This window comes from Mobula hypostoma, chromosome X2 (genome assembly GCF_963921235.1).
Source record: "Mobula hypostoma chromosome X2, sMobHyp1.1, whole genome shotgun sequence".
Classification (NCBI taxonomy): domain Eukaryota; kingdom Metazoa; phylum Chordata; class Chondrichthyes; order Myliobatiformes; family Myliobatidae; genus Mobula; species Mobula hypostoma.
This window is the reverse complement of record NC_086129.1, coordinates 41199574-41212251: the sequence shown is the minus strand read 5'-3', so window position 1 is coordinate 41212251 and position 12678 is coordinate 41199574. Positions and strand designations below refer to the sequence as shown.

At 37.6% G+C, this 12678-nt stretch overlaps 1 protein-coding gene across 4 annotated transcripts in view; it reads right to left on the bottom strand.

Annotated features, from left to right (window-relative positions):
- Positions 1-12678, bottom strand: part of LOC134340961 (Na(+)/H(+) exchange regulatory cofactor NHE-RF3-like) — a 65551-nt gene that overhangs the window by 29783 nt on the left and 23090 nt on the right. For all 4 annotated transcript variants that reach the window (XM_063038589.1, XM_063038588.1, XM_063038590.1 and 1 more), the window contains exon 6: positions 10528-10729. In XM_063038589.1, the coding sequence (XP_062894659.1) occupies positions 10528-10729 (202 nt within the window). The remainder of the gene's footprint in view (positions 1-10527; positions 10730-12678) is intronic.

Sequence of the window (12678 nt, the reverse complement as noted above, 5' to 3'; positions counted from 1 at the left end):
TCCCACTAATCTTTGCTCTATTATATGCTCTCTCTCTCTTTGGCTTGTATGGGAGCTGTGTCATCTTTCCTTTAGAATACTTCTTCCTCTTTAGGCTGTACATATCCTGTGCCTTCCGAGTTGCTTCCAGAAATTTCAGCCATTTTGCTCGGTCGTCATCCCTGCCAGTGTTCTTTTCCAATCAGTTCTGTCCAATTCCTCTCTCTTGCCTCTGTAATTCCCTTTACTGCACTGTAATACTGATACATCTGACCTTAGCTTCTCTTTCTCAAATTTCAGGGTGAATTCGATATTATGATCACTTTCCAAGAAGTGTTCTTTCACCTTAAGCTCTGTAATCAATTCTAGTTCATTGCACAACACCCAATCCAGAATAGCAGATACCCTAGTGGGCTCAACCACAGGCTGCTCTAAAAAGCCATCTCATAGGCACTTAGAAATTCCCCCTCCTAGAATCCAGCAGCAACCCTATTTTGCCAATCTACTTGCATATTGGAATCCCCCATGACCATTGTAACATTGCACTTTTGGCATGTAATGCCACATCCTTACTACTGTTTGGGGTCTGTATACAACTCCCAGCAGGGATTTTTTACCCTTGCAGTTCCTTAGCTCCATCCACAATGATTCAACACCTTCCGACCCTATGTCACCTCTTTCTCATGATTTGATTTAATTTTTTACCAACAGGCCTTCCTGCCTGTCCTTTCAATACAATGTGTATCCTTGGACATTAACCTCCCAGCTATAATCTTCTTTCAGCCATGATTCAATAATGCCTACAACATCATACATGCCAATGTGCAACTGTTCTACAAGTTCATCTATCCTATTCCATATACTGCACGCATTCAGATACAACACCTTCACTCCTGTATTCACCCTTTTCGATTTTGTCCACCCTTTACATTGCAACTCAACCTGTTGACTGCAATTTTGCTCTATCAACAGCCTCTCTTCACTACATGTTGACTCTGTTTGTAAACTAGCTACCTGATCTTCAGCAATATTATCTGCCTTTCCTATGACACTTCTTGCACTGAAATATACACAGCTCAGGACACTGGTCGCACCACGCTCAACCTTTTGACTCCTGACTTTGTCTGAGGTCTTACCAACATCTGTCAACACAACCTCTCCACTACCTGTTCTGGCACTCGGTTCCCATCACCCTGTCATTTTAGTTTCTAGCCCACTGTGCTGCATTAACAATTCTTCCTGCTAGAATATTCGTCCCCCTCCAGTTCAGGTGCAAACAGTCCCTTCTGTAAGCTCCCACATTCCCTGGAAGAGAGTCCAATGATCCAAAAACCTTATGACCTCTCTCCTACACCAACTCCTTAGCCATGTATTAAACTGTGTAATCTTTCTAGTTCTGGCCTCACTAGCACGTGGCATGGGTAACAATCCAGAGATCACAGCCCTGGAGGTCCTGCCCTTTAACTTAGCACCTAACTCCCTGAACTCTCTACGCAGAACCTCGACACTCATCCTACCCATGCCATTGATATCTACATGGACCATGCCCTCTAGCTGTTCACCCTCCCACTTAAGAATGTCGTGGACTCAATCCTAGATATCCCAGACCCTGGCACCTGGGAGGCAACATACCATCCGGGAATCTCATTGTCGGCCACAGAAGCTCTTATCTATTGCCCTAACTAATGAAACCCCCATCACTACAGCCTGCCTCTTCTCTCCCTTTTCCTTCTGAGTCACAGAGGCAGACTCAGTGCTGGAGACTCACCCACTGTGACTTTGCTCTGTTAGGTCATCCTCCAGTAACAGTACCCAAAGTAACATACCTGTTGTTGAGGGGGATGGCCACTCTGCACTGGCTCCTTAATCCCTTTCCTCTTCCTGACTGTCACCCAGTTTCCTGTATCCTGCACCTTGGCTGTAACTATCTCTCTATGTGTCCTATTTATCATTCCCTCGGGAGTCTCCATTTGGCAGCGTATGGGGTAAGACGTTTTTTGTCATAGCTCCATCTTTCACAAGTTACTTTTCACTGCTAGATCCGTTTCAAGTTTGAAGATTTATTATATTTGCTGAAGGATTTACAATTTAATTACCATGGCTGGAACCAAATTAAGGAATGGCAAAACTCATTCTGAGCCTCAGCAAACAGAGAAATTAGAGGAAGTTTCTACTTCAGAAAGAATGCTCTCTCTAATAGAAGCTATTAATGTGAAGATCGGTACGGTGGATACCAAAATGGATAAATTGACGAAAGCTAATGAATTGTTTGAAAAAAAACATTCTCTCTATTCAGGAATGTTTGAAGAATTTGAAAGATCGATATCAGACGCTTAAGCAGAGTACTCACAGAATTGAAAGGGGATTCGAATTAATGAATCAATCTATTAAAGAGCAGGATCTGAAGATGTCTTTTATGGAAAAGAAAATTAATGAGGCTTCAGAATTATCAAGAATTAAGAAGAAAATGATTGATTTGGAAAGCAGAAATCACAGGATGCATCTACGTATACTGGGTTTGCCTGAAAATATGGAAACTGGTGAGCCACTAAAGTTTTTATCGAACATGTTGTATTCACTTTTTAGTGACATTCTCGAAGCCTGTCCAATATTGGACAGAGCTCACTGACTTTGGCGTCTTAAACCATCAGCCGAAATTAAACTACGTCCTTTAATTCATCGTTTTACAACCAAAGAAGCTATTCTTCAGAATGCAAGGAAAAGGGATAAGCTAATTTATAATGAAGTTAAGATTCGTATAGTTGAAGATCTTACCCCAGAGATTTATGCTGAAAGAATTAAATATCGGGAAGTGATGGTGGAATTTTTAAAAATTAACTGTCGCCCGTCGCTGCGTTACCTGGCTCGTCTGATGATTACTCCACCCAATGCTCGTCCAAAACGGATTGACTCTCCAGAAGATGGTTGGAAGTTTATAAAAGAGTTTAAGTCCACTTCGTAAGCAATTTGAAAAGTTGATCCTTAGCTGGGAGTGGTTTGTAACGCTGTTGATGAAAGTCCGCTCTTCGTTTTATCAGTGTCCAGACACAGACTTGGTTAACTCGCTTAGATCTGTTGTCCTTTGCTTTAACAGCTAATGTAGTTCTGATTTAACACATATATATTTACTTACTTTTTTCTTTGATTTGTAAGTCTTTAATATTAGTTGTAGTATATTAGTTGATTGGATTTATCCTTATTTTTGAATACATGGCTGCGTATATTAAATAGATTTAAAATGGCCATCATTAATTCGGTCTTAACTACTGTTAGACATAATATGAAAATATTTGGAATCTGTTTACTTCTTTATGTATTCTTTGTTATGTCTTTTTGGTGGTGGTAACTTTTTACTTTTTGATATACTGTTTAGCTTGGTTAATAGTTTGACTCTTATTATACATTGATATATTGACTTGATTATTTTAATGTATTTTTTGTTGTCAATTTTCAATAATAATAAAGATCTAAAATACTAACTTTTTACTTTGTAAATAGGAGCTGCCAGCTGGAGACCGGGGTTAAAGGTTATTAGATTAGCATGCTGTTCACCTATTGGACGGTTTCTGGGCTTTTGGGGGAGGTGGGCGCGTCTATTAGGTTAATTTTTTTTCCGACTGGGCAGTCCTGAGGGGTTTTCCTTTGTCAGTCATCTTGCTTTTCTTTCTGATCGAGTCAAGCTTTGCCCTTTCTTCCGATTTAGGTTGCGCCTGCGCATTAGATTACTTGATAAAATTTTTAAATTAAATTTTAAATATGGATCTTAATAAAATCAATATAATATCTTGGAATTTAAACGGTATGAACCAACCTATTAAGTGCAGAAAGATTTTAAAGAAATTAAAAACACCTCATGCAGGTATTATTTTTGCGCAGGAGATTCACATTCGTAGACAGGATGAAAATAGCTTTTTTAAATTTTGGAAGGGACCCTTATTTCATTCTCTATCAGTAAATAAAATAAGAGGGGTATCTATTTTTATTAACTCTAAAATCCCTTTTGTTCATTTTAATACTGTTACTGATTTAATTGGAAGACATTTAATTGCCACTGCAACACGCGTAAAAGTTGCTGGTGAACGCAGCAGGTCAGGCAGCATCTCTAGGAAGAGGTACAGTTGACGTTTCGGGCCAAGACCCTTCGTCAGGACTAACTGAAAGAAGAGCCAGTAAGAGATTTGAAAGTGGGTTTGTTATGTGGTCAAAAGGTAGCTTTGGTGTGTGTATATGCACCTAATATAGATAGTCCTGAATTTTTTAAGAAGCTATTTTCTGTATTGCCAAATTTAAGTGAATATAAGTTGACTATGGGCGGTGACTTTAACTGTTGTCTTAACCCGTCAATTGACAGATCGTCCACCAATCCGTCACTTCCTAATAAAGCTGCGACTTGTATTAATTCTTTTTTATTAGAATACGGTCTGGTTGACATTTGGAGATTTAAATTTCCTAAAGAAAAAGATTTTTCTTTTTTTCACATGTATACCATAAATATTCAAGAATTGATTATTTTTTGTTGGATATGCGGTTGGTGCCCTCTGTTGTTGAGTGTGCATATGATGTGATTGCATTGTCAGATTATGCACCCATGAAACTAACTTTGGAACTCTTTGATAATATTCACATACCTCAGTGGAGATTTAATGTTTCATTGTTGCAAGATTCAACTTTTGTAAATTTTATTAAAGAGCAAATTTCTCTATTTTTTGAATTGAATACAACTGAGGGAATGTCAAATTTGCTTATTTGAGATGCGATGAAATCTTTTCTTAGAGGACAAATAATTTCATATTCGGTAGGTTCAAGAAGGAAAACTAAAGGCGGAACTTTTACTGATCAATAATAGGATTAAAGAAATAGATAAACTCTATTCAGTAACGCCTAGTGAAGATCACTTTAAGGAAAGGGTGAAACTCCAAGCACAACATGATTTGCTTTTGACTTTTCCCATTGAACAGCAACTTCTTAAATCCAAAAGCCAATTTTATATACATGGAGACAAGTCAGGAAAATTACTAACTGGTCAGTTAAAAGCAATATGGCTAGAAGACAGATCCTGAAAATACGAAGACCTGAGAGAACTGCAACGGTAGATCCTTATGAAATTAATAAGATATTTATGGATTTCTACTCTAATCTTTATGAGTCTGAATTTTCAGATAATATTACCTTTATGAGTAGTTTTTTGCAAAAATTGAATATACCTAAAATCTCTATTCCAGATATGAATACATTAGGTGCACCTGTTAAACAAGAGGAAATAGCAAGGGCTATATCCTCTCTCCAATCAGCTAAGGCTCTGGGACCGGATGGATATACAGTGGTATTTTATAAGACTTTTACTGATATACTTATACCTCATTTATGTCAAATTTTCACTGACTCTACGTCCTCTGGGACTCTCCCGAAAAATTTCTATGAAGCTTCAATCTCTCTAATTCCTAAAAAAATATAGATTTATCTGAATGCGCCTCTTATAGACCAATTTCTCTATTGAATGTGGATTTTTAAATTCTCTCTAAGATTTTGGCTAATAGACTTGAGAATATTTTACCCACTGTTATTTCCAATGACCAAATGATTTATTAAAAATAGATTTTCAAATTTTAATATTCAAAGATTATTAAACATTATTCACTCTTCTCCATCTAAAGAATCTGAATGTGTTGTTTCTCTTGATGCAGAGAAAGCCTTTGATAGGGTGGAGTGGTCTTACTTATTTGAGGTTTAGGAAAGATTTAATCTTGGCCTGGGATTTATTTCCTGGATTAAATTGATCTATTATGCTCCTATGGCTGCTGTTACAACTAATAATCAAAAATCTCCCTATTTTAGATTACAAAGGAGTACTCAACAGGGATGCCCTCTCAGCCCTTTATTATTTAACTTGGCTTTAGAACCCCTTGCTATTGCTCTTAGAGATTCTAACACTGTTCAGGGTATTAAAAGAGGGGACAAAATACACAAGGTTTCGTTATATGCACATGACCTGTTAGTTTATATTTCAGATCCAAGGAAATCTATTCCTTCTATGTTATCTATATTTTCTGAATTCAGTAGTTTTTCTGGGTATAAATTAAATTTACATAAAAGTGAGTTATTTCCTATTAATAATTACTCGGATCCAAATCATCAAGTATCTTTTACTATTGCTAAAAATTACTTTATTAAAATTACTAAAAATTTTAAGGACCTCTATAAATATAATTTTTTTTCCATTAGTTGATTACACCAAACAAATGCTTTCTAAATGGTTGCCTATAACATTATCACTAATAGGTCGAATTAATGCTATTAAAATGATAGCCTTACCGAAATTCTTATATATATTTCAGGCAGTTCCTTCCTTTGTTCCTAAAAAGTTTTTTGACAGAATAGATTCTATAATCTTATTTATATTTGGAACAATAAAAATCCTAGATTGAGTAAACCCTTATTGCAGAAATTAAATAAGGATGGTGGTACAGCTTTGCCAAATTTTAGAATGTACTATTGGGCAACTAATATTCGATACATTACTTTTTGGATTCACTATTCAGATATACATGAGTGTCCTTCATGGTTGGATTTGGAGGAAAACTTGGTGAAAGGATTCTTTGGCCTCTTTACTGGGAGCTCCTTTTCCCTTTTTGTTTTCTAAGATTAGTAGACAAGATTTTAATCCCATTATTAAACATACATTAAGAATTTGGTTTCAGTTTCGTAGATCTTTTGAGTTAAATAGTTTTATTCTTTCTAGTAATATCCATCTCAATTTTTTTTAAACCATCAACTTTGGATAAGGTCTTTTTAATTTGGAAAACCAAGGGAATAATAACTTTTTCAGGTTTTTTTTTAGGGGACTGTTTAATGTCTTTTTCTCAATTAGTGGATAAATATGACTTATCTAATATACACTTTTTTAGATATTTACAAATTAGGAATTTTTTTTTTACATGGTTTATTACCAAATTACCCTTCTGCTTATCCACCTAATATGACAGATGCTCTCTTTCAGTTTAAACCATTTCAAAAAGGGTTGATAGCTATAATCTACAAACGTTTGTATAAACGGTTATTGAACTCACGAATGATATCTAATGATAACATTAAATGTGCTTGGGAATCGGAATTTCAAGAGTCATTTTCAGATAATCAATGGAGTAAAATTTTTCATTTGGTTAATAACTCATCTATTTGTGCCTGTCATTCCTTGATACAGTTCAAGATAGTGCATCGGGCCCATATGTCAAAGGATAAACCAGCGCGTATTTTTTCCAATATTGATCCTATTTGTGACAGATGTAATATTGAGGTGGCCACTTTAACTCATATGTATTGGTCTTGTATAAAGCTAGCAAACTTTTGGAGAGATGTTTTTAAAATGCTATCAAAAATCTTGGATCTGGATCTAGATCTACAACCTAATTTGCTTATGGCAATTTTTGGGATTATCCCATTGGAAGCAGGAAACATTCCTGGTTCCGCTCAACGTATGATAGCCTTTTCGACTTTATTGGCAAGGAGAGTCATTTTATTTAAGGATTCTAATCCACCTATGGTCTTTTACTGGCTCTCCTCCATTATGTCCTGTTTAAGTTTAGAGAAAATAAGAAGTCGGACATTTGATACATCCTTTAAATTTGAGCAAATCTGGCGACCTTTTATTCAATATTTTCATTTAATTTGATTTATTACTCTTCCAATTTTTTTTTGAAGTTTTAGATTTGATCAGAAAGTCTCTCTTTTTTTCTTTTGGCTGTATCCTCAGAATGGACTGCCCAGTCCTTTTTTTTTGTTTCTTTTTTTTTGTATAGTGTAGTGGTTTTTTCCCTTCTTTTAAATTCAAAGTTTTTTCTTTCCTCTTCATGAACTGATGAGGAGAATTGCTGTTTTCTTTTTTATTATATATTATATACTAGCTTAACACTATGTATGATTTTGTTAATGTCTATCTCAATCTCTGTTTGTATTGTTATTGATGTACATATTTGAGATAATTCTCCTCGTTTGTATTTATGTTCCTTTTAAATCAATAAAAAGATTAATAAAGTATTTATCATTCCCTCAGCCTCCCGAATGATCCGGAGTCCACCCAGTTCCAGCTCCAGCTCCAACTCCCTAATGTGGAGTGTTAGAAGCTGCAACTGGATGCACTTTTTGCAGTTGTAGTCATCAGGGCCACTGGAGGACTCCCTGTCTTCCCATATCTGACAAGAGGAGCATTTCACTATCCTGCCTGGCATCTCTACTGTCCTAGGTGAGTAGGTATAAAGACGGGAAGAAAAAAAACTTAACCGAGAGCTTTTCTGTTTTTTGGCTTGCTCTGACTGAAGCTTCGAAGAGTTGAAGCCTCAAGATCACTAGTCTGACTGTGTCCACTCAGACCATCCAAGCTGAGAGCTAAAGAGTTGAAGGAGCTACATACCGGTCATCTAGGCATGGACAAAATGAAAGCATTGGCTTAAAGCTTTTTCTGGTGGCCTAGGACAGACCAACAGATTGAGCAGCTTGCTATGCACTGTTTGGGATGGCAACACATCCAGAAGATGCCAAGAGCAGCGCTCTCCATCCCTGGGAATGGCCTATATTACCCTGGTAGAGGATTCATGTGGATTTTGCCACACCATTCATGGGCATGGATTTCTTGGTAGTAGATGATGCAGCTACAAAGTGGCCAGAGATGTCCTCAATAGCCTCCACTACAGCCTCCCACACTATTGATGTGTTGAGAAGCCTCTTCTCAAGGACTGGTGGTCCAGTGACAATGGATCACAGTTTGTTACGGAACAATTTCAGTCATTCCTGAAAATGGAAGGAATAAGATATACTATATCTGCACCGTACCACCCTGCTACAAATGGCTTGGCCTTAAGGTTTCTCCAGAGTCTTAAGAATGCACAGCGCGCAATATCAGCAGAACACACTGCACTGACACTGAATCAGAAGCTCGCCAATTTCCTCCTTGCATATCATAATGCAGCATACTCCACAAATAACCACGCCAGCTATGCTGTTCCAGAGTAGTCCCTTGCAATCCCAGAGCCAACTCCAGAACTGTCAGAATCATTTCCTACAGTCCCACAGATAACTCCTAAAACTCAAAAGTAAGAGTCCCCAAAACCTGAGATTGATTCACAGTCGCAAGTCTCATCTGCCAAGCAGAGAGACCCCTCTTGTTAAGAAAAACCATTATCCCACAAGAGTAAGAAATTCTCCACAGCGATTAAATCTTGGGGCCTGAATAGGACAATTTGAAATTTACTATGCTGTGGATATCTGTATAGTAGCTGTATTATATAGTATACTGTCTCTCTCTTTTATATGTGTGTGTGTGTGTGTGTGTGTGTGTGTGTGTGTGTGTGTGTGTGTGTGTGTATATATAAATCCCCATTACAGATTATACACACAAAGTATTTGAATGTTATATGTCATTATGCCAGCATGTCATACGTGTGCACCTCACAAAAGTAAAACTAAGCGTACATGTTTTCCTGGGCTCCCATGTTTTTATTTCAATTTGTTTCTAAGTTACAAAGCATAACACACTGTGTTTCCTCTTTGAGACTGCATGTACAGTATACAGTTTCATGGGTGTGAAAATAAAGAAGATAGAGATTATTTGTGTTGTACTCAGCTGTCAGTCTGCATAACATTGTAAAATAGCCACATTTACAAAGGAGCCAGAAAGCTATATGTTCAGTCCCATGCAGAGACAAAAGATTGGCCTGATGTGTCACTGCAGTACTACGGAAGAAGTACACATGGAAAGACACCAGCTTTCAGGTGAAGTGCTAAACCGACGCCTTGCCTTCTTTCTCAAGAGGACAGGGCAGTCCTTTCTGATATTGTAGCCAACACCAAATCCAGTCTTTATCACATTGCTGTTTGTTGGAGTTGTTTTGAGTAAATTTGCGGCTCTGCATTATACTGGCTACACATCAAAATTATTAGGTTGTTGCAAAGCCCTGTTGAACACAGCAAGCAACTTCAGGAAATATTTATAAAAATCTTAGATTGGTTATTAGTTTAAAGCAGGAGGAGGGGAGTGTTCAGGAGGAAACTAAAGATCATATGAAATAACAGCTGCCAATGAGAGAGATAACAATCAGGACTGGATTAAAGGAGTCATTGACTGTGATTAGATTACAAATATTGGATAAAGTGAAGACACACTGAAAATTTATAACAAGGACTAGGATTTTATAACCAGGGTGTTTCTTGACTGGAAGACAAAGTAAATCAGCGAACACATGGGGTGATAAATGATTGGTGTGCTAGTGCATTGGCAGCAAAATTATGGATGTGCTTATGGAGGGTGGCTGCTAGAAGACTATTGTGCCTAGAAGTAAAAAAAAATAGAGATGGCTGAGGTTTTCAGGAACAGATGAACTGAGCTGGGACAGAGATTGCTGATGTTATACGAGTGGGTTAATATCAGGCATTTCTGAAGTGTCGGAAAAGATGACAAGCCCAGCAAAAGTGAGTAAACTGCACAGCTGACAAGAGATGATTTAATAAAACAGTCAAGGGAAAGAAGATGAGAAAAAATTCACGGGTGATAATTACCGTCATGAGAGCACAACTGGAAGTCAAATCCACTGGGAGTTTTTTCTACATAGCAGAGTCGTGGTTTACCATACGGAGTTCCATGTTCAGCCTGTACAATTTCTGCAAAATCCAAATTCTGCATTTTTGCGTCTTCATAGGCGGCTCCATCAACCACCAGGAAAGTGACTTGGTTGCCACTCCGCTTTATTTTGCTTACAACCTACCATGGGAAAATGAGAAGCAAATTAAGAATAACTTATGCATTTTATAAATTATTAAGTTAATGGTTTTTCATTGACGATTTAATAGACAAAAAACTTACATCTCTAGAAATGAGGAATATAATTGTGTCAGGTCAGTACAGTAGTGAAACACAGCCAGCCACTTAACATCTGGAACTCCTTGGGCAAACTGCATGGTCATCAGAAGACTGGATAAAGCTCACTTTATTTCTCCTTATTCCTAAATATTCATCGTCTAGGTTAGTATTTAAAGAATAATTATTCTCACTCCTCATTAGCTCTGTGAGGAGAATTCAACCAGGTCTCAGTGAGGTAGAGAAAGGCTACATGAATAGGTGAGACCATGGCTGACAGAATATAATTTGGAAAAATTTGAGGACATCCACCATGATGGAAGAATTAGAAAGGCAGAATAATTAAATGGTGGAAAATTGAATAGTGTTGGTGTTCAAAGGAACTAGATGTTATAAAGTTATAAAAGATCAGCCAATATCGAAAGATAAGATCAGCTTTATTTAACACATGTACATTGAAACACACAGTGAAATGTGTCATTTGCTTTAAACCAGCGAGGACTGTGCTGAGCAGCCAACAACTTTTGACACACATCCAGTGCCAACATCACATGCCTGCAACTCACCAACCCTAACCATAGGATTAGCGTTTGAAATGCTGGAGTAGACCGGAGCACCAGGGGTAACCCACATGATTGCAGAGAGAACCTATGAACTCCTTACAGACAGTGGTGGGTATTGAACCCCAATTTTACAGTTGGTGCTGTAAGCATTGTGCCAACCAATATGCTATCATGCCATCCTTCAATAATATCTCACCGAATGGTGGAGCAGAGTCCATGGAAGTATTGTTTACTCCTACTTTTATTTCTTATTATCTAATGTGTAAGAAATAGAGATAATCCTTCAACTGCATCGTTTGTGAGTTTCATGCATGAAAGAAGATCATAGGGCAAGTGAAATCCTCACTAAAAAGTCAGGATGAGTTCTGTGACATCAACAATAGTGTGAAAACTTGTTCTGCCCAGGTTAAGCCAATATGCAGCTGCTCAGAAGTAGTGGAAAGGCAGTTGGGGTGGTTGGGAGGGAGCTGTGTGGACAAAGGTATGGATATAAGGTGTGACCGATGCTGGATCGATAATAGAGAGGGTAGTGCGGTGTCATTCGAATACATCCAATCAGAGCTAATAACTTCAAGTGTTCAACTGCTCGTTGCAGGGCTTGAATCCCAATCTTCTAACTCAGATGTCTGACTGCTTCCCTACAGTTGTCTTGTAAAAATCAGAATCAGGTTTGTTATCACAAACATATGTCATAAAATTTGTTGGTTTTGTGGTAGCAGTGCAATGTAATACATAAAAATTACCATAAACTACAATAAGAATATACAATATAAAAATAAATAAATAGAAGAAAAAGAGCAAAATAGCAAGGTAGTGTTCATTGTCCAATCAAAAATTGGATGGCAGAGGGGCAGAAGCTGTTCCTAAAACATTGAGTACCTCCTTACTGATGGTAATAATGAGAACAGAGCATGTCTTAAATGGTGAAGGTCCTTCACGATGGATGCTGGCATTTTATGGCACTGCCTTTTGAAGGGGTCCTCAGTGGTGGGGAGGTTAATGCCCATGATGAAGATGATTGAGTCTATAACCCTCTGCCGCTTTTTTTCCATACGAGGCAGCGATGCAACCAGTCAGAATGCTCTCCAGGGTTCATCTGCAGAAATTTGCATGTCTTTGGTGACATGCCAAATCTCTTCAAATTCCTAATGAAATATAGCCTCTGGTATGCCTTCTTTGTAATTGTTTTAATTTTTTGGACCCAGTATTTATTTTCAGAGATGTTGACACCCAGGGACTTGAAGCTGCTCACCCTTTCCACTGATGACCCCTTGATGAGGACTGATCTCT